A 22,861-nucleotide genomic window follows, 5' to 3' on the forward strand; every position below is an offset into this window, starting at 1 on the left:
CCTGAAATAATAGTCACTGTGTGAAGTCGGGGTATAGAGTAGTAGATGACTAACAGATGTGGTAACTGGGGTCAGGGTGTGTGGCAACAGAGGCTGAAGATCCAAAGGAGTGGCTTTGGAACTGGCAGTGGGCAGAGCTGCGTGAATGGGGAAGGAGAGCGTGGGTGAAAAGCTGTTCGTGAATACAGACTTGAGGGAGACTGCCAAGGGTCTCAGGAGGAGTGAGGGATACGTGGAGATACTCCTCACCCTGCTCTACAACTTCAGTGACAGCATCACCTGCAGTCCTGTTTAAAAAGAGAAGTTTACTTGAATGAACTGAGAGCCCAAATCACCACTTCCAACACTGACACTGTCATTACTGATAGTGAACACAAAAGAAAAGACACAAATGTGGCCACTCTTGGTCCCTAAGTAAAAATGAAACTAAAGTTATTTATACATGTATACATATGTGTATTAAAGTAACACACTGAAAGTGAAAAACGAAACCAACAGACCATGCAATATAGTCCTTTAGTCCATATTTAAATTGAAAATAATTGTTCTTTGTGATATGTGACTGTTCTGTGCTATCAGTGGAGAACTGGTTCTAATCTCCAAGATTCTCTCTTCCATGGATACCAAGTGCTGTGGGATGTTCTGTATGTTAAATGTGTTGCTCTGATTGGTTAATAAATGAAACACTGATTGGCCAGTAGCCAGGCAGGAAGTATAGGTGGGAGAAGGAGAGATGAGAATTTTGAGAAGTGGAAGGCTGAGGCAGAGAGATACTGCTGGCCGCCGCCATGACAAGGGAGATGTAAGGTACAAGTAAGCCACGAGCCACGTGGCAACTTATAGACTAATAGAAATGGGTTAATTTAAGATAGAAGAACTAGATAGCAAGGAGCCTGCTGCAGCCATACAGTTTATAAGTAATATAAGTCTCTGTGTGTTTACTTGGTTGGGTCTGAGCGACTGTGGGACTGGCGGGTGAGAGAGATTTGTCCTGACCGTGGACCAGGCAGGAAAACTCTAACTACAAAGAGAAAACTCTAGCTACAACAAAGGCTTGAGGACATTCAAGTCCTTTATATGAAATGGTATAATAGACACATATAACCTATGCATATTCTTTTATATACTTTATTTCAATATAAATGCTTGGCATTGTTTATGGAATAACAACAAGAAAAAATCTGCCATGTTCAGTATACATGCTGATTTTTAAATTTTGAATAAAGTTGGTCCTTTAAATCCACAGACTCCTTGTCTGTCAAACAAACCATGGATCAAAAATACTGGAAAAGATTTTTCTTGTCATCATTTCTTAAACAATGAAGAATGATGGTAACTCAGGATTCTACATTAGGTATATAGCTTTAAAGGCTTATTCTCCACTATTTTTATTGGCAAAAGACTCCCATTCCAAATTTAATTCATAATGAAAGGCTTTAAACCTGTAACTAGTCTACAGAAAGCTCTATTTTCTTGGCTGGCTAGAAAGATTTTTCATCCAACATTTTTTTTTCTTTATAGAGAAAGAAAATAAATCAAAAATTGTGACTTTCATCAAGTTTGGTTCATATTAGATCTTCAGTGTTTCTTTACACAATTTTACTTATGTTTAGAAGAGATCTCTGTATGCACTACAGAGAGTCAAGAGTAAATCTGATAGGTAAGAATCTACATATTTATTATGTTGTTCCACACTGAAAACCTAGCCCAAAACTCATGGCTTAGGAGGTCAAAGACCCTAGGGGGATCCTACTATTATTGTTTTGATAAATGGAAATGTTGTCAAACTGCCTTCTAAATATTTAGCCTTAGATTAGAGCTGCTCCCAACCTTGGCCACAGAAGTCTCTTTCTGCAGTGGGCAGTAGTTAATGAACAGATTCTTAACTGGTCAGATGTTGGGACTATGTGTCCATTTGGTGCTTAGCCCTAACTGTGACATGTCTATTAACCCCACCAAGGCTCAGGGAACCATAGCAGAAAGAATGTAAGAGCAAGCCAGGAGGCCCTGGCATAAGCCTTTAATCCCAGCACTCGGGAGGCAGAGCCAGGCAGATCTCTGTGAGTTCAAAGCCAGTGTGGTCTACAGAGTGAGACCCAGGACAGGCACCAAAACTACATAGAGAAGGCCCGTCTTGAAACACACACACACACACACACACACACACACACACACACACACACACACAGAAAACAAATCAAAACGAGCCAGAAGATGAGGAGTGCTGAGAAATGCTGTCTTCCAGTCTTGATTTGGCTGCTGCCCTCATGAACTCAACTGCAGCTATGGTTATTTAGAGAAGATCAGCCAACATTCCAGCAGGCAGCCCTAATTGGACTCAGTGGGGGTGTGGGAACATGAAGGTGTGAGGAAGATGAACTGAAGAGTTTTGTGGTAGATATGATCAGGTTAAATTGTATACATGTATTAAATTGTCAAAGAAAAAATGAAAGATAGTCTTCAAAAAAAGTTGATATATCCTTGATATACCATGGCTAATTGATATTCATGGGAAGTCTGCCCTTTTGTGAGGAAAAAACAAAACAAAACAAAACAAAAAACTGAAGAGGAATAGATGGAGGGAGTGAGGAGGAGAGAAACCAGTGGTTGGAATGTAAAAACAAAAAATAAAAATGTTTTTAAAAAGTTGCTAAGGGGAGGGAGGGAGAACTGGGGTTGGTATGTAAAATGGAAACAATTTTAATAAATAAATATATTTTTAAAAAGTTGCTCTAATGGGTAGGTCAAGACCTAAGACCAAGAATTAAGAAAAAAAAAATCTGAGATTTTAAGAAAGTAAAGTCTGACAAGCCTCTAAATAACATTAATAAAGTTAGTTTTCTTAAAGCTTAATAAGTTAAATAAAATAAATGATATCATTTAGATGTATAGCAGGAGATTTACAACCATTCGTAGAATCTTCAAGATAGGAAAAAGAAGACAAACATTTCTAACTAGTAAAATGATCTGCCCTTGGTTAGGGAAGAACTGACACTCAAATTGTATTTCCTCTCGAGGAAGAAATTGTAGCAGGAATCTTAAAAGTTCTTATTAATAAAATCAAATCTGGAGCCAGGTACTGGGGTCAATGCTGGAAGACCAGAGAAGCAGAACAAGCCACAGCTTCCTCACCTTGCCAGCTCCTCAGCTGATCTTGTTTCCTCAGACTGGAAGCCTCTGAGTCCTCATCTGAACTGCTGCTCTGAAGCCTAAAAGCTTAACCAGCCAAATGCTTCTAGTTTCTGGTCTTCATGCCTTACATACCTTTCTGTTTTCTGCCATCACTCCCTGGGATTAAAGGTGTGAGTCACCATGCTTGGCTGTATCCTTGAACACACAGAGATCCAGGTAGATCTCTGCCTCTGGAATGCTAGGATTAAAGGCGTGTGCTACCACTGCCTATCCTCTATGTTTAATATTGTGGTTGTTCTGTTCTCTGACCCCAGATAAGTTTATTAGCATGCACAATATTTTGGGGAACACAATACCACCACAAGAAATGATTAAAGTGTGAAAGCGAAATTGGAGTTAGTAGGAGTACTTTGCACCTGCATAACAAAGGGCTGCAATGAGCTCAGTAAGTACCACAAACAACACATCTTCCAAGGTGGGTCAATGGCCAGCGCCACAGCCTGTGAGAGAAAAGTGTAAAGTGAAAATGAAAAGACACATTACACTCATGAATAGGAAGTAAAATGTCTCTAGCAAAGGAGTCCAGACAGTGCGTATACAACTAGGGACAGACAGCCTGCTTATAAATGGAATATGGACAGAGCGCTGGCAACTGTCATTGTGGGAACCAGATTTCAGCAGGATTCAGGAGACATTTGAAAGTATGTACAAATGTTAGTTTTCAGGTAAGTGGATGTTTGCTAGGTCTGCTAGAATCCAAGATGCACCAAATCAAAGTGTGGGCCTATCTCCAGGCCCAAATCAGTGATTCCAGAACAATCAGCTTTATACGGCGAAGCAGTAAACAAGAGTGAAGGTAGCCAATAAAGTGTCATGTGTCCTAGTAACTCCCAGAGAGACTAAAACCTGGCAACTATATATCGAGGACAATGGACAGAACCGCATGAAAGAATTACTTAAAGTATTACTTGGGGCCTGTGATATGGCTCAGCAGGTAAAGACACTTACTACAAAGCCTGGCAACCCAAGTTCTATTTAGATCAGACTCCTGCAAAGTGTCCTCTAAACTCCATGTGCACATCATGGCACATGTATGCCCAACAAAATACATAAAGAAATTAATTCATTTAAAAATTACTTCATTGATGGGTATTTTCCCCCACTTAATGGAAATACTCAGAAATAGTCAAAAATATCCCTTTACAGTAAGAACTTGGGAGATTAGGGAAATAAATTGGGATTGACGAGTTAAACAGTTAAAATATAACACAATAATAATAAAAAAAAAACTAGGGAAATATCCCACCCCTACTCTATGCTAGTCATTTGGGTATAATCTCAGGGGACACTTAGATTAAGACTGCAAATATAGAAGAGTGATGCCCAGTCTTGAACAGTGAGAAGAAATACCAATGGGATCAGGAATGGGCTTCAGGCATGCAGGATGCAAACATAGGGATGACTTCAGGCCACGATGGTCAGCCAGCTCCCAGGCACTTCTGGGGTATGCACTGAGAGACTTGTCCACAGAAGTGTTGCACTGAGGTCTTCTCAAGAAGATACAAATCAACTCATCTTTACATTCCCCTAGCATTCATTTTATAGATGCGGGAAATGAAGCATAAATAAGCTACCACTCATCGAAGTCTTCTCACTGGGAGTGGACACATTATTTACGGCCCTACTGGCCTACTTAGCTTTTAGATCCCACTCTGTGAATTTTAACCCTAAACAGTAGTCCGCAGTTCTACTCCACTCTCTGGAACAATAATGGACCAAGATGAACTTCTTCCAGGATATATTTTTTTCTTTTTCTGTTTTTTCAAAACAGGGTTTCTCTGTGTAGCCTTGGCTGTCCTGGAACTCACTTGTAGACCAAGTTGGCCTTGAACTCACAGAGAACTGCCTGCTTCCACCTACCAAGTGCTGGGATTAAAGGCGTGCACCACCACCACCCGGCATACTTCTAGGATCTTAAAATGAGATTTGCAAAGAATTATGAGAGGATGTTAAAAAAACAAACAAACAAACAAAAAAACAAAACAATAACAAAAGCCCAAAAAACCAGTACAAAAAATGTTTTTGCTCAGTTTTTTAGTATAACTGGAAGGAAATACGTCTTTGTCAGACTAGATTACATGAAAACCTTTGTGTGACAAAGTATCCACACTGATGGATAAAATGGACGATCCTACAACAACTGCAAGTCTTCAGGCCATGTCTGCTGTGCCAGCAGCAGCCAGGCGAAGTCCGGATCCACAGTAAGCAGTTAAAAATAATGGTCAATCCTGCTAAATCAATTCAGGTGGGAGTCTAGAAGGATTTGTTGACAGTAAAGAGTGTGGTCCAAGGAAGAGAGAGCCCTGGAGAAAGGGGTGCTATGAAGTCTGTGAGTTGGCTTAGCAAGCCAGAGTTGAAGCAAACACTGATCTGTTAGTATAGGCTGGAGGAGAGTACAGATCTTACTAACCACTGGTATTTGGAGTTAATCTGTTCTGAGAGTCAATTAATGTCTTGATTCTATCAACACTAAAACAGAACTATACTGCTAATTAAGTCCTCTTGTTAGAAACTATGACAAAAGTTTGTAGATACAGCTGGGCATGGTGATGCACACTTGTAATCCCAGCATTGGGGAAGCTCAGGCAGGGGAAGTGTCATGAATTCAAGACCAGCCTGGGTTACAAAATGAGTACCAGGCCAGTCTCAACAAAGTGAAAGCAAACTGAACCCTAAAAGATGCAAACACAGAGAAGGTAAATGTTCAACATTATATTATAAGTAATCAAGTGTGAGTACAAATAAAGGATTGACCACTGTGACTTTTATAACATTAAAAAACAACAACTCAGGACCTGTGACATTTTCTGATTTAGTCCAATCACTGAGAATTTTATGAATTTCTTTTTAGATATAGCCATAGACCTGTGAAGTCTCTAATTACAAAATCTCCTGTATCTGATATATAACATGAAACACACGGTCCTAAACATACACAGTGACAGTCATTTCTGAAAGGGCAGTGGGACCTGGGCTCAGCTCTGCCCACCTCCACTGTCCTGGGACCACGACTACCTGCTGTTTGAGCTGCTGCACCAGGCGGTCCTTTTCCCGTTTCAGTGCCGCCACTTCTTCTTGGGTCTTCTTCTTCGAGGATGACAGCTCCAGAAGAGCTATATTAGCATCCTTCTCACTGATAGCAGCCAGAAGAGCTTCTTGCCTGCAAAGCAAAGAAAACATGAACATTCACCCAAAACCTGAAATAAGTCTTTGTAGTTCTCTACAAGAAGAAAGGAAAATAACGGACGTTGATATCATTTCATAGGGTAGCCGGAGGTTCTACACCATGTGATTTAGTTCAACATTGCTTACTTGACAATGAGCATGGGTAGGCCAAGTACTGGGTAGAACCTAGTTGGGAACTGTAAAAAGCACAGGGCAGCCTCTTAACTTTGTTGGGATCGCAGTGGAGAGTACATGAACAACCCTTCTCTCTGTGTGTAGGAGTATGTGTGGCCTGATTTCTTCTGTGAGATCTGGCTGCTTACTGTGTGTGAACAGTATCTGAAAGGGACAGTCCTGTAGTGTTGAGGTCTGACACACAGTACTTAACAGCAGGGTGAGTTAAGTAGTTAAAGCATTTATCTGACAAGACTATACCAACTAAATAAAACAGTCACTAACTTTTTTTATTTTTCTAATTAAGCTACAACTATATGTAGGACCTCTTTTTTATATGTTTTTTTTTCAACTAAAAAGTAAAGTAAGTCCAGGAATGGTGACACATGCCTTCAATAATCCCAGCATTTGAAGGGTAGAGGCAAGCCAATCTCTGTGAATTCAAGGCTAACCTGATCTACGTAGTGAGGCCCAAGCAAGAAAGGGCTACATAGTAAGACCCTGTCTCAAAAATAAAATAAATTGTGAGCATACACATGCATAGAGTGAGGACACCTTGGGGAAGTCAGCTCTCTTCTTCCATGTGGAGTCTTAGGTGTGAAAAAAAGCTTTATTAAAGTTAATTTGACCACCACGGGCCAATATTCCATAAATCTCCCTGTAGCTCGTGTGACTTTTAAACAAATCTTAACCTCTACCCCTTTCCTTCATGCCGACTCTTCAAAAACTAGCCAACAGCAAAAGACTGTGAGACTGAACCCCAGCCGACAGGGTTCAGGAGAAACTACAAAAATTAAGTGAACTTCCTGTCCTGTTGGCTTGTTAGCCCAGTCTGAGTCTTGCTGTACCTTTTACAAAAAGAATGCCTTGCTGAGCTGCTTTTGCTTTGTTCCCGTGTTCCTCTGTAGGATGTGAGATTATTTTTTATTTCTAAAATGAGAACTGAACTCAGATTGTCAAATTTGGGAGCAAATGCCTTCACCTACTGAACCATACTGCCAGTCCTGATTTGCAAACTTAAAGAAAGTGGACTTAGAATTAGCTATTTGTTCCCAGAGCATGCCGAACATCAGTAAGTCTTTTGATCTCATTAATGCAAATAAATTTAGGAATGTGACTTTCTTGGCAATGATCTTTACATATACTTTTCAACAATAATTTAAACATCACAGATTACCAGTGGTTTTGTTACAGGCAGATATTGGGGCTCAGTGACTACCCATTGGGATTTCTTTTAACAAGGAACTGGATCAGGGACATAAGGTCAGTGGTAGAAGTAGCTACAGTTTATTAGGAAAAAAACTATTTCTAAAAATAAAGTGGGACAGAGCTGGTGAAAAGGGTAGAGGCTCAGTGGAGTGCTGGACAAAGGACTAAAACTTTTACTGTCTCGGGGTTACTGAATTTATTCTGTACATGCTGTTACACATCAGCTTTCATGGTGAGAGTTTTCAGTTTCTCTTTCTAATCTTGACCTCACTTTCCACCCTACTCTTTGCCACAGTCTGGTTAACTACTCTGCAGTTTGTGTCCAGAGAGGAAAGATCAAGGAGAAAAAACTTATAAATAATCTTAATGAACTGGGGGAACAAACTATCCATGGACTCAAACCCATCCTATACTAGGTCATCTCTCACAGAAAGAGACAATAGGGGAACTATATAAAATAGTTGTAGGTTCTGACCCAGGAAATGCTGAATCTGAGAATACACTGGAGAAGCTTAACTTTGCTTCTGACTTTTGTTAAGATAATTGAGCTTCAATTGCAGTCATATGGAAAACTTTAGGGAGGCCACAAACTGGAAGACTATCATTTAAATAGTCTAAGATTTTATTTTGGATGAGTACATCTATAACTCTGAATAAATAATACTAACAAGCATTGGCCACAAATCAGTTTACAACATGAAAATAAAAATTTGTTTAACTAGTTTTTGCTGTTGGAAGACAGGATTCTCATGGATCCTAGTATCAGTTCTACTGTCTCAACATTGTAGAACTTGGGAAAATGGCAGGTGGCTTATACAACCAGGCTCTAGTCAGCACCAAAGGGATAGACAGTCTAAATACATCCAATGATCATTTGAAACAAATATGTTCAGGGCTGAAATGACCTTAAAGCTGAAGGAGTTCAAGCTGGTTGAAGCGTGTACTGTATATATAGCTTCCTGTTAATGATTATCATCTGTTTCCTTTCAGGACCTAAGAAGGTAGAATGAGAAGTGTGCATTCTCAGTGAGGATCCTGCATTTCTGTGTACTGATTGTCAGGATCACACACTTGCTATTAGGCCAAGAGCAAATGATGAATTAATATCAGCATTATAATTATATGATGCCATCAACACCTTTGTTAGATACAAAATACAAAGATGATAGGGATTTGAGCTTTGGACTTAGGAAAAATGCACAAGGGCCAGCAAGCCTGGCACCTGAGTTTGATGATGGAAGGAGAGAAATGACTAGTTTTTGGCTTCTATACTTTTGTATGCATGCATGTACACACATACATGGGGGGGGATAATGAAAAAGAAAGCACAATGTGAAAAAGGGGAAATTATTCTATATTATTGAAGTATTTTTGCTGAATTCCAATTCTTTCATAAATGGCATGCCTGGACAGCTAGAGATAGAGACAGTATTGTTCTCTTTGTTTTATTATAATTTTAATAAATTTGTAATGGATACTATTAATGCCCAAAGGAATCATGAGTTAGACTCTAGAGCTTCACTTGCCTCCCACTGGGATCCACTCCAGATGCTGTTCAGGTCATACCTGAGCTGTGTCTCTTCCCATCCTGACACAAGGCTCTAGGCTACCAGACCCCAGGCTACTGGGGCACCCAACACCTGTACACCCAATACAATGAATGCACACTAACTAAATGGGTACCTTTTCCTCACTTCTCCCATATCCTCAAGGTCACACATTTTTTCCTCAGAATGCAAGAAAACAAGCCCCTCCCATCTCCATCAGGGAATCAGAGACTGCCTGATGTGCATTTACTATGGACTCATTAGCCCCCTGGTATAGAATCACCTCCTTTTCTGGAACCTGTAAGCTGGAAACCTCACTTTGACATGTGGGCCTCAACTTTCCCCAAGACCAATACCATGCTGTCTTTCCTTGGCATTAATAGCTCTTTTAATAAGCCAATCTTGTATCCAAAAGGACAATCTGCCTCAGTGTCCCCTTGAACCCAAAACTGAGACCTTCTACTCTCATCAGTTTTAGATATCTATAGCCACTTGCAGCAATACATCTCTATTGCTTTACTATACAGACAGTATGTCTGTTTTTCTGGAACTCAGTAATGGCTGAAACTGCTGGAACTGGGTCCATTGTAACCACGTCACGGGGCAAAACTCCATGTTCAAGCCCTGCATGAAGAGTCAACCTGTAATCTAAGTACCTGGAGCAGGAGCAGAGGTAGGAGGACTACCACAAATTTGAGACCAGAGTTGTCTATATGGCAAGACCCTGTCTTGAGAAAGAAAAAAAAAAAAAAAAACAGACAACAAACCAACACTCAAATCTCAGTTTTAGAGAACAATAAAGTTATCACTTTCAACATGCAGCACAGGACACCATCTGGCTATCCACATGCAAGGCTGCTGTGGGATGTCATTCTGTAGGCTGTGAATATGTGTTGCTCTGATTGGTTAATAATAAAATGCTGATTGGCCAGTAGTCAGGCAGGAAGTAGGTGGGGCGAGAAGATGAGGAGAATTCTGGGAAGAGGAAGGGCAGAGTCAGGAGTCACCAGCCAGACACAGAGGAAGCAAGATGACAAGGTAGAACTGAGAAAAGGTACCAAGCCACGTGGCTAAACATAAATAAGAATATGGGTTAATTTAAGTGTAAGAGCTAGTCAATAATAAGCCTGAGCTAATGGCTAAGCAGTTATAATTAATATAAGCTTCTGAGTGATTATTTTATAAGCGGGTCACAGGACTTTGGGGGCCTGGTGGGACCGGACAAACTTTCTGACTACACAAGGCCACTCACTGTTTTGGGTTTTTTTGTTGTTGTTGTTGATTTTTTGTTTTTTTACTCTTTGGGGGGCCCACCACCTGGCGCCCAAATAAATACACAGAGACTTATTCTTACTTACGAATGCCTGGCCTTAGTTTGGTTTGTTTCTAGCCAACTTTTCTAACTTAAATTATCACGTTTCTCCTTAATTATGTTTTGCCTCTAGGCTTTTTATCTTTCTTTATTCTGTATATCTCTCTTCCCTTCTTACTCTGTGGCTGACTGTGTGGTTGGATGGCTGGCTCCTGGTGTCTTCCTCTCCGTCTCCTTTTCTCACTCTGCTCCTCTCTCCTCTCTTCTCCTGAGCCTAGACTTCTCCTCCTATTTATTCTCTCTACATGTTAACCCTGCCTCTCCTTTCTCCTCCCTTGCTACCAGCCATTCAGCTCTTTATTAGACCAATTTGGTTGTTTTAGGCAAAGTATCACAGCTTTACAGAGTTAAACAAATGCAACATAAAAGAATGCAACACACTTTTGCATCACTAAACAAATACTCCACAGCATAAACAAATGTAATACATCTTAAACTAATATTCCACAATAACTCACAGCTTCACTGTTTTCACCTTCAACTGTTTCCCTGTGTCTCTGATTACCTTGTTTCTATGCCCCACTAAAATCCCTTTACTTATCTGAGAGAGACAGGTGAGATCTGGGGTTCCTGACTTCTCACATTTGCCCGTTACTGAATAAAGGTTCTTTTGCAAAAATGTGTCCTTTTGATAATAAGCATACTAGGTGTAGAACAAGCTGGATCTTTTTGGGTAACAATGGTGAGAGCTCTGAAAACGTCCAAGAAGACAAGGCAAGGATGTGTAAGCAACATCAACAGCTTTAAGTTTGGTGGAATTGGTTTTGCTGTTTTCCTAACACATCTGATAGAAAGGAAGATTGCATAGCAAGCCAGAACTTAGGTAGACTGAAGAGCAAAAGAGTTCAAGCTTTTGTTTAAAATGTGCTTTTCAGAGGCAACAAAACGCAGAATGAAGCAAAAAAGTAAACTATGAGAAGAACTGCAATTTAGTTGCTGCCACAGAAAACAGTCTTCTTTGTAAAAAGGTACTTTATGATAAAGGTAATATTTCTCTGATAGAAACAGAAATACAGAAAAGAAAAGAAGTCAGGAGTGATTCTATCTAGTAAGAGTTTGAGATCTGGAAGTTCGGTTCTAACACCAACATGAACATTTTAGAGGAAGTGGATACAAACAGAAATTGATCACTAAGAGGGCTCCTATAGAGGCTGCCCCAGAGAGTCCTGCTAGTACAAGCAGCCTGTTTCCCTGGAGAACCCCAAGGAAGCAATGCAGAAGACACAAGGGAGAACTCCCACAGGATCACAGGACAAAATGTCAGTGCACTTCCTGCCAGATCACTCTCTTGTTCTGAGTCTATTCTGCAGCTAACAAGCAACACCCCCACCCTGTGGATACAAACATTTCAGTGGTTAGCAACCCCTATTTCCTTAATAAGTTGCAGCAGAAAGGCAAGTCATTAAAGTGGCTAGTCACTCTGTCCCTGCTGCTGTAAACTACACCAGCTGAACTTGCTCTTTGACCTGCAATGTCTAATGGAATCAAGATGTGCACTACTGTGGCATCTGAGCTCCAGGAAACAGTGAGACCTCCCCCCTGTTCCTTTCCCCCTTCTGGGCAGATTTCAGAAACTAGAGACAAATATCAAAGGCACAGAAAGCTGAACACCTTTACAATTTCTGAAAGTTTAAAACAGTGGCCTTCCAGCACCAGTAAGCAAGAAACTGCAAGCAAGATTGGAATGATGACTGGCGGTGAGTGCTAAGCATGTGTGTTCCACAGAAGCACAAGGAGTAAGAATTAAGGAACATAACCAACAATGTTTACCATTCCCTCCTCCTCCAAGTATGAATTTCAAGTTGAATAGTTGCAGAATTATATACAATATGCTCCACAAGTCCAAAAACCTTAGGAAAAAGACCAGATGAAAGAATGAGGTCAGAGGCTTTAGCACGCTAATGACATGGGTAAAGAGGCATAGTTTAATTGACTACAATCCACATTAAATTGAAAATGCTCATTCTCTTATTAATGAATTACACATACTTTGATTCTGTGGCCTTGTTATTTAACCACCCAGCTATTCAGAATTCAGGCAATTGCTGGAGCATCTGCTTTGCTTTTATCTCATGCCCCAAATTGATGTCCACTCAATTATGATTTTCTCCTTTCTTTGCAGAAGTTTCAGAGTATGGAAGACACCTTAACCCGATTAAGCTTTGTGAAAAGCATAGTAGTATACGCCACAGCCAGGAAGGGGGGGAAACCTTGAAACCTGTGTTCTGTTCTTTTATTTAGATATAAGGGAATATCCTGGATGTAAAATGTCAGCACTAATTATTTCCTCCACCATCGTGTTTCCCTAACATGTTAATGGAGCTACCCATCCATTCCTGGGTCCCGAGGCTGACAGTACCTACATAATTCAGTTATGCTTTGCTTCCTATGGTCAATACTGAGCATTGTTCTTCATTTCTAGCAGTCTTCAATGCAACCACAGCTTTATGTGGGAACCGTCAATTCTGTAACCACTACCACCCATTTATTTGGGGCCTGTGTCTCCTACTTTCCTGTCATCCTATCCTATCCTGCTTCTCTAAGGTCAATGTTCTTGGGTTTCTCAGAACATGACATACTCAGCTTACACTCAGGACCACCTCTGGATTTCCAGTCTCTCAGTGCTCCTTCATTAGTTCTCACCTCTTTTCCCTGGCGTTCACATAACCCTCTCCACCCGCAGTGTGCCTGGCTAGTCTCTGTCAAGGTCTAGCTCCTCCACTGACTCCGACTTTCTTCCTTCTCTGCATCTGCTTTTGTTCACTTACATCATCTGGATGATGAAGAGAGCTGTCTTGTAAGTTACCTTCAATTCTTTTATACATGCGAGGTCAGCTTTCCCAAGTATAGTGCCTTATGGCTTATCTTACAATTTTTTCTCTAGCAATTAAGTTTTTCAGTCTGTACACACATTAATTTTAAATTGTGATAGAATATTTGTAACATCTTTTACAAAGTTTTATTTTTAATTATGTGTATGCATATTTGTCTTTGTGTGGGTATGTACTAATGCAAGTATATAAGGAGGCCAGAACAGAATGGAGCTGGAGTTACAGGCAGTTGTGAAGTGGGTGCCTGGAACCAACTCTATATAGTGATATTTTATTTGTATTGAAATGTGATTTTCTTTGTATGTTAATAAAGTTGCCCTGAGGTCAGAGCAAGCGAGAGCAGAAGCTGGGCGGTAGTGGTGCACGCCTTTAATCCCAGGACTTGGGAGGCAGAGCTAGGCAGGATCTCTGTGTGTTCAAGGACACAGCCAGCATGGCAGACACACGCCTTTAATCTCAATACCAACCATAGAAGACCTGGAGGTCTGTACAAACAGGCAGTGACGAGGAGGTCATGTGGCTGGGTTTACAACCAATGAGAAAACAGAACAGAAAGTCTATAAAAAAGATAGGTCACACAGCAGTAGGTCTCTTGCGGAGAGGAAGGACAGCAGAAGCAGTGAAGGGTAAGGTTTTCGTCTCTTGCTCTGACCTCGTGGTTTTTAACTCTGCAATTGGTTCTGTGTTTCTTATTTAACAAGACGGTTACATCTACAACTCTAGTTCTCTGCAGGAGCAGCATGCATCCTTAACCACTGAGCCATCTCTCCAGCCCCACTTATAAACAAAACTGTTGTCAGAGATTTAGTGGTACTAAATGCATCCACACGATTGTACAACCAATCTCTGCCAGTACTCTTAGTCTTGAAAAACTGAAACTATATCCATTAAATAATAATTCCTCATTTCTCTTGCCCCAGCTCCTGATGACCATCATTCTACTATCTGTCTCAGTGAATTTGGCTACTCTAGTATTTTATAAAAGTGGAATCATTCAGTAATTATCTTTTGCAACTGGTTCATTTCACTTAGCAGAATGTATTCAAGATTCATTTACATTGTAGTATGTATCAGCATCTTCTTTTTCAACACTGAATAATATTCCATTATATGTACACATCACTCCCTGTCTAATTCATCTTTCCCTCTCAGATACTTGAGTTACTTATGCCTTTTAGATATTGTTAATGATGATGCCATACTTAATTTCAAAGTATCTTCATTCTAGAATCTCAGCTCATGACCTGAAAGCCAAGAACTTTTAAAGATTGTTAATTTTCTGCTCTGCACATGGCAAACTGTTTATCATTTTTTTCTATTATTTAGTGTTATGGTTAACTACTCTACAAACTATGGAATTACATGCCAGTCTTTAGCACTCACCCAAAGTCTTTGCTTAAAATATTGGAATATAGGTCCCTTAAAGGCAGAATCTTTGTTGTACTCCAAGTGCCAAGAACAGTTCTGAGTGGCAGACTCTTACCAAATATATCTTGAACCATCAGTCTCTAATTCTGGCAACATTCCTACCTGCTGGGGTAACTTCCTAATGGTTCTAGCATTTCTACTTATTTTGAAGCTGTGGTTTACTCTCCTTTTAAGGCTCCCTGTCCTCAATTCTGCAGCAGCATGTAAGACAATATGTCAGAGCAAGTGACATCAAGCTTTGCAAACACAAGAGAAACAGATATTAGGAGGACATCTGTCTCTCTGTCAAGTTGTACTCCACGAAAAGAAAGAATCGAGAAGGAGAGGGGCTGAGATTGAGATTGGCTGGCTCATCTAGGCAGGTGATGACTGACCATAAGGCCCAGTGCTTGGAACCGTAATTTAAGAGGCAGCACATAGTAGAGGCCATCTAATTGGAGATGACAGTGCGAGTATTAATGGGCTAACCCAGAAAGATTGATAAGTAAATATACCAGATATATTTATAAAGACTACAATTACAGGAATAAAACTTTAAGATAATTTTGTTGAAATGAGAAAATGAATCTGAGTTTCTCTAGAGGGCACAAGTGGTACCCAAAGGGAAAAAGTCACTAAGAGACTTCATTTCACAAAATGAATACCTGTTGTACCCATACGTGATAATAGAACTGGAAAGCTGAAAGTATTACTAAGCATCTTAAACTGGATGTTTCAATAGATCATCAGATATATGTAAATGATTTTGGTGGAGTATCACTTTGATTTTGTCATTTATTTTATTTTATTGAGAAGGTCTTGCTACTGTGTAACCCTAACAATCCTGAGATTCCCGATATAGACACCCTAGCCTTCAACTTGCAGATCTTCCTGCCTCTGCCTCCCAAGTGCTAGAGCAACAGACATGTGTGCTCACTCCCAACTGTCCTTTTTAATACTAGGATTTTAACTAACTAATGGGGTGAAGCAATAGGGGACAAGTGCTAATGCATCATATGGGCAGATAGCACTGGTGTACCTAGACAGGGAATCATGATGGCATGGCTGACAGAGAAGTGGCAAGTGTGAAAGCCAAAGCTGTGTGGGGACACACTGTTCTAGGATTGGAGGGTGCCTGGAGGGATACTGTGAGGAGAACTTCAGGAATAAAAACAGATTTGAAACCCTTGGTGCATCTAGACAGAACACATCAGTGAGACTCAAAACACTGAATAAGGAATGATCTGATGTGAAAAAAGACACAACAGGATTGCTAAAGAGGAAAGAAGCAAGGAGGAATAATTAGAAGACTCTGGAAGCTAAAAGGCCAGGATACCTAGCTATGGCCAGGGAGGTGTTATGAGTAGAAATCTTCTATTAACAGAAATTGTTTCTATACAATGAACAGCATACTGTAGTTTGATATCTCCTGATTTAAGAGTCACAGGTGGGGGCTCTAAGAGAAACCTGTTCCATCAATGAGTATCCAGCAGAAGGTGTAACTGTGACTGGCCTGCCTAGTATAGCCTTCCTGCAACTGCAGGGGACAGTCTCTAAATCTTGCAGCTTACTTCACATCTATGCCTAGAACATGGTGGGGGTTGGGGGCAGCAAGATACACCAACAGGAAGAGGGAGGTCATCTCTTTGTGGTCTGATTTCCAGAAGAAAAACAATTTAGTGACTTTGCTAGCTCTCATTTTAGGCTGAACTACATACAGGTCCAGAACTTCTGTACTTACTTGCCTGTGATCTGATATTGTAATCTTAGTGCTACAAACTAAACAGGATACAATTTACCAATAAATATGATAAGTATCAGCCACACACCAGGTCTTACACCAGTATTGCTGATGTTCTACAATAGTGGTTTTTAAAACTTAAGTTTGGGCATGAGGAAAATCATGCACAAACTAGGTAATTTAAAAAGATTCACTTTGCTCTTTATTTTTAATAGTTTAATTGGATCTTACAGACAATATTCATGTATCAAATGTTGCAAAATTCCTTCTGTATTAAAAACAAGAAAAATAAACTAAATACATAAAACTTTAGTCAGTAACCTGTGGTGATATATTATGTCCCCCAATATATTGTGCACCCTAATAAAGCTTATCTGAGGATCAGAGGAAAAAGCCAGCCACTATAGTAAACCCAGGAGTCAGGCAATGGTAGCACACACCTTTAATCCTAGCATTCGGGAGGCAGAGATCACCTGAATCTCTGTGAGTTCAAGGCCACAGTGGGAACAGAGCCAAGTGTGTTGGCACACGCCTTTAATCCCAGCACTAACCATAGAAGTCTGGAGGTCTGTACATACAGACAGGAAGTGATGCAGCTGGGTAGAGATAGGAAGTGAGATGGCAGAACAGAAAGGCTGATAGGCATGGGTATACAGGAAGTAGGTCTCTTTGGAAGCTGAGGAGTTGGTGAGGTGAAGTTGGCTATGGCTTGTCTTATTCCTTTGATCTCTTGGTTCTCACCCCAATATCTGACTCCAAGTTTTTTTTTTTAAATTATTATTTTTTTTAAAGATTTATTTATTTATTATGTATAAATAAGTTTGGCTTCTGAAACTCACATGAAAAAGCTGGATGTAAGACACATGTAATCCTAGCACACCTACAGTAAATGGAAGGATGTGCATGCATATCTATGTAAATGCACGTGGTTCCCTTCTGCTTTTTATTTATGTACCTGCCTTTGATAAAAGCTGGAAGGACCTGTGAGATTGCTCAGTGGATAAGGATGCTTGTTGCCAAGTCTGAGGACTTGTGTTTGATCCCCAAGACTCACATGGTAGAAAAACAGAGCCAGCTCCCAAAAATCCTTTGACCTCCAAATGTGACTTCTCCATATGAAGCCATGGTCTCTTGAAAATGAAGTGCACCTGAAGTTGCAAGCACACACTTTTGGGTTGCTCCATTTATCTTGTCTTCTTTCTTCAGGAAGTTTGTTTCCAAAGGAAACTAAAGTTTTTTTTTACAGCATTCCTGGGAACTCAAGCTTTAGAATGCCTCCATTGACTTCAGCGTCTGTTTTAAGAATTTCTGAAGGCTTTCAGCCACTAATCCCTGTACTTTGTCACTGCCCTACTGTTTACTTAACCTTTCCTCGTCTTAGACGAATAGCACAGTGATACCAGCTGTCCACACCATCTACCTAGGACATGTACCTGCCTTCCCTCTAGCTTGCATTTGTCACTCAGGTCTGATGACTATGATATTTGCAAGAAGAATATCAGAGGTGGCACAGCCTCAACTCTCCACTTTTGTTTCTCACCAGACACCTAACATACCCAACCTAACCTTTGGACTTGTAGTAGATTCTCCTGCTAGCAAACTGATGCAAATGAATGACAAGATTGATGAATCATTAGTATAGAGAGAAGAACCACAGTGTTTGCTTCTGGCAACCTCTGAGAACATACTCCCAGGCAGTGTCTGGAGTTTTCATAAGCAAACCTTGTAAGAACAACTCTGCTGCATTGGTTTGGGAGGAGGCACCTACTGGGAAACTGTAGGGATGAGCCCAGGGACTGTGCTGGCACTAGGGAGATGAACTGTTATTATCAGCTTGATAATCATGTCCTGTTCCCTCCCATATGTTCTAAGCTGCTTGACAAATGCTATGTATAATTGAGAAAAAAAAATGTTTTTGTATTAAGTATAGAGAAATATAGATATAAAAAGATGGGAAATTCAGTATCATTTTTTTTCAAATTCCTTTCTATTAATGACAAAGGCAGAAAAGACAATGAATAGCCCAGACTGGCCTCAAAATTATGATTCTCCTGCCTCTACCCTTTCAGCATATCCTACTGACATGGGCCACTATAACTGGTAGGATCCTTTTTAAAAATTATTTAAAAATAATACAGAAACTGTGCCTGCAAATATGATAAAGTTTTCTTGTTTCGTAACTTATAAAACTCATTATTTGTCTCACCTAAACATGCTTCTTTTCATGCTCTGGGTTTTTTATTACAATGAGAACCAAGAAATTAGACTGAACATACATGCTTAAATACTTAATACTACATTTTAAGGGCCAGAGAAAAGGCTCAGTGTGTTATTGTGCTTGGTGCCAAGCTGCAACCAGAGTTGGATCCCCAGGACATGGTGGAAGGAGAGAACTGGCTTCTACATGTTGTCCTCTGACCTCTATGTTGTGGGTATTAACTCTGCCAATAGCTTTGGAGTATCAGCCTTAGGTTGTGGCCTCTAGGAGGGTTAAGTGACTGCTTAAAACTGAGAGAGGAGTGCTTGCTCTCTCTTGTGGTGGTCAGAGATGGGATGTTGGTTCCATTTACCTCCGGGGTAAACGGGGGACCACCATGTTTGCTTACTTTGTTCTTTATCTATGAGTGCATTTCCTCCCCATTTTATATATTAATAAATTCTTGGTACCCTTTTAACAGACTCTCATGGTTTCACTAACAAGTGGTGCCAAACTTACAACCCTGAGATTAAGAGCCTCATGCTCTATGACTGAGCTAGCTGATGGTGGTGCACCCCTTGTGGACTGGAGATGGACTGGAGGAGCCTCGGGATCCCACCTCAGGCCCAGGAGATTATCTTTTTGTGAGAGTGACAGCTATCCTATGGGAAACTTCGGAGGGAATTACTTTGGAGCTACTAGATGGTTCAATTTGTCTTTTGCCCCGATACTCAGGTCAGACAACCAATCTGCATGTCAGGATCGCTATGAACCTCTACCAGAGTTTCCTCTGGCTTTGCCCTGCCCAGGCATAGTTCACCATCTTTCGGGTCCTAAAGCATGTATGCTCCATCTCTACATTAGCACCATGGCACCTACACACACACACACACACACACACACACACACACACACACAGAGAGAGAAACTTAAGAAGAAAACAAATCTTACATTCTGAGGCTGGAGAGATGGCGGTTCAAGGTTAAGAGCACACACTACTCTTTGTAGAGGACCTGATTTTAGTTCCCAGCACCAATGCTGGGTGCTTTCAACTAACTGTAACTCTGGTTCCAGGGGATCTGATGACTAGGGCCTCTTTACACATCTGCACTCCCATTTGCAAATTTGCACACATACATCACACATACATATACATAATTAAAAACAACAAAAGTAAATCCTTAAAAGCCCTTATACTAAGAAGAAAAGGGTACTTAAAACAGCTCTATTTTACTATAAACATGCATTGCAATGTAGAGATTTGTATGTATTTTGAAAGAAGCAGAGAGAAAACAACACAAAGACTAAGTAAACACAAGTAGTATAGTTTCAAAGAAAGGTCACCTTCAACTAGGACTATTACTTTTTATTTTCTCAAATTTCTGAGATCATGGTGAACATGTGTGGGTACACTTAGAAATGTGTCTGCCTGCTTTCTCTCTTGAGACGGTACCTCAGTCTGTTGCCTGCAGCAAACTACTGAAATGATCCCCTGTTCTGCTTTCCTAAGTAGATTGAAATGACAGACCCACATCATTGTATCAGACTACAAGGCACTTGTTGAAGAATTAAGTCTGACAACAAAAACATTATTTGAGATTCACTGACGGACTTCAAGTTGATGTTATCTGGATTAAGAAGATGAATTTTAAGATCATTCTAGCTGTAAAACTTACCATTCTGTGAAAAAGGAAATATAGAAGCGACACATGATGACATTCAAACTACTGTTTGGTTCCTGTGTAACTTTTCCAGTTGAGTGCTCCAGTTACTTAGACATTTGCAGTGTTCCACAAATCCATGCTGCCTCCTCCTTTCTCAGAGCCTATTTCATCAGTGTCCTCCCAAGGACAGTCCCTGACCCCCGTCACATCTGCTGGGTCAGCTCAGTTCAGGACACATTTCCTTTCTTTTCCCTAAATGCCTTCCCTGTGACCATGGCTACAGCACCAAGAAAGCCAGGATGTGGACTGAATCTTAAATATTAGCTCAAGTCCAGTGAGCCCTAAGTGAGCTGTGAGCAAGGGGCGGGCAAGGTCTGAGACTGTTGGAAAGTCCGGGACTGACAGGGAGCTTCCACAGGCGGGTTAGGTTGAAACGGAGTCTAATGGCATTTTTTCAGAGCCTTATCATTGTGGTTTATCTAGGGACCGGATATCTCCTTCTCAATTATCCATGAGTGACACTTGTAAAGCAAAACTAGAAGATAATCCTCTCTTATTCAGCAGGTTAGCCACATATATTTACAAGTTTTTACTTTCTAGTTATGTCCTGCCATGAAAACAAGGATTTTTAAATCATTTAAACATACGTAAATCTTTGTATTCTGAAAACTGTTAGAGAATCATATATACGGCTATTTTAAATGTGTATTAAACTTTTCAACAGTTGAGAACAGGCAACAGACTAAAAGAAAATATTTCCAAAAGATGTATCTGACAAATGATTGGTATGTAGAATAAGTAAAGGACTCTTTAAACTCAACTAAATAATGGAAATGTGGACCAAAGACCTTTCAATTCCCTCTTCCTAGCTATGGCAAGGTTTGTATCAAGTTAGCAAAAAACATGGCAGCTGGTGATCATTCTTCCTCTTTCTTGTCTCTGTTAGGATTGCTAGGATCAAATGGGCATATCAGTGGGGCATTTTCTTGATTGCTGATTAATGTGGGAGAAACCAGGCCACTGTGAGTGGTACCACCTCTGGGCAGGTGGGCCTGGACTATAAGCGGAAGTAGCTGAACAAGCCAGGGGAAGAAGCCAGTAGGCAGTGTTGCTATGTGGGCTCTGCTTTAGTTCTTCCCTTGATGATGGACTATGGTCTGTAAACCTAATAAATAAATCTTTTCCTCGCCAAGTTGGTTTTGGTCAGTGTGCTGTCACAGCAGCAGAGATGTAAACTAGGACATCGACTTCCTGGTGCTCTAAAAACTGTTTAAAACCATATGGCCAACAATCTAAAAAGCTGAAGCCAACTTTACTTTCTAGAAATCAATCCAAGATAGAAATTAGTGAAAATAGTAGACATCTTAGAGCAGTTTTTGGCACCGTAAGCAATGAAATAAAGAACGGATGGACAAAAAACAAGACACAAACAGCACATGGCTACACCCCAGGAAAAATGCTGAACAGGAGCAACTCCACAACTCAGTCAGACAGCAGAGGAAGAACTTTTCTGGACATGATACAAACTGCTCTCTGCCTTTGTCCTACTTCATGGATCTATGACATGCTCCAGTTAAAAGGCCACCCTGAGACCACGTGTGGCTTACATATTTGCTATTAACTGTGGTTAACAGTGTAAATAAATCACAGGCTGTAACATGGTTTGTGGGCCCAGCCATACTATCCCCTAGGAATATGTATTTATTACACCAGACCTCAGAACAAGACACAGTTTCCTGACTTAAGAAGTGGTGCCTTTAAATCAGGACACCTGGACATCTCTGGAAACTATTTAACAACACAATGGGTCTTAAGCAACCACTGCCTCTTAGGGCTGGCTTGCACTTGCCTGAAGCAGTTCCTTTTACCCCTGTGGGCTGCATTCAACAGGAGGCCCTTTCGAGTAGATGTCTTTGGTACCTCATATCTCTATGCTCCTGTTGTTCCCTGACGTCCCACAGTATAAAGCAATGCCCATGTGTCGACTTTCCTTTCAGTCCTCTTTCTCAACAAGACGATGAAAGAACAAACTGGTTTTGCTATAGGTAACCCACTAAGGAGTCTTGCTGGAATGGTTCTGCAGTCCTATCTGCCAGGGTTTACTGGATATGGAGACCCACAGGGCAGCCAATTGTGGTGATATTTTATTTGTGCTTTGATAAACAGAGCTTGCCTGGAGAATCAGAGAAAAAAAGAATGCCATTATAAGTAAACAAAGAAGTCAGGCAGTGGTAGCACATGCCCTTAATCCTATCTCTTAGCAGGCAGGATCTCTGTGTGTTCAAGGCCACGCTAGGGAACAGAGCCAAGCATGGTGACACATGCCTTTAATCCCAGTATCAACCATAGAGACCTGGAGGTC

At 40.6% G+C, this 22,861-nt stretch overlaps 1 protein-coding gene across 10 annotated transcripts in view; it reads right to left on the reverse strand.

The window, feature by feature from the left end:
- Erc1 (ELKS/RAB6-interacting/CAST family member 1) overlaps positions 1 to 22,861 on the reverse strand; it is a 340,148-nt gene that overhangs the window by 68,161 nt on the left and 249,126 nt on the right. For all 10 annotated transcript variants that reach the window (XM_036180809.1, XM_036180807.1, XM_036180806.1 and 7 more), the window contains one exon: positions 6,208 to 6,352. In XM_036180809.1, the coding sequence (XP_036036702.1) occupies positions 6,208 to 6,352 (145 nt within the window). The remainder of the gene's footprint in view (positions 1 to 6,207; positions 6,353 to 22,861) is intronic.

Source organism: Onychomys torridus, chromosome 3 (genome assembly GCF_903995425.1).
Source record: "Onychomys torridus chromosome 3, mOncTor1.1, whole genome shotgun sequence".
In the NCBI taxonomy this organism is placed as follows: Eukaryota; Metazoa; Chordata; class Mammalia; order Rodentia; family Cricetidae; genus Onychomys; species Onychomys torridus.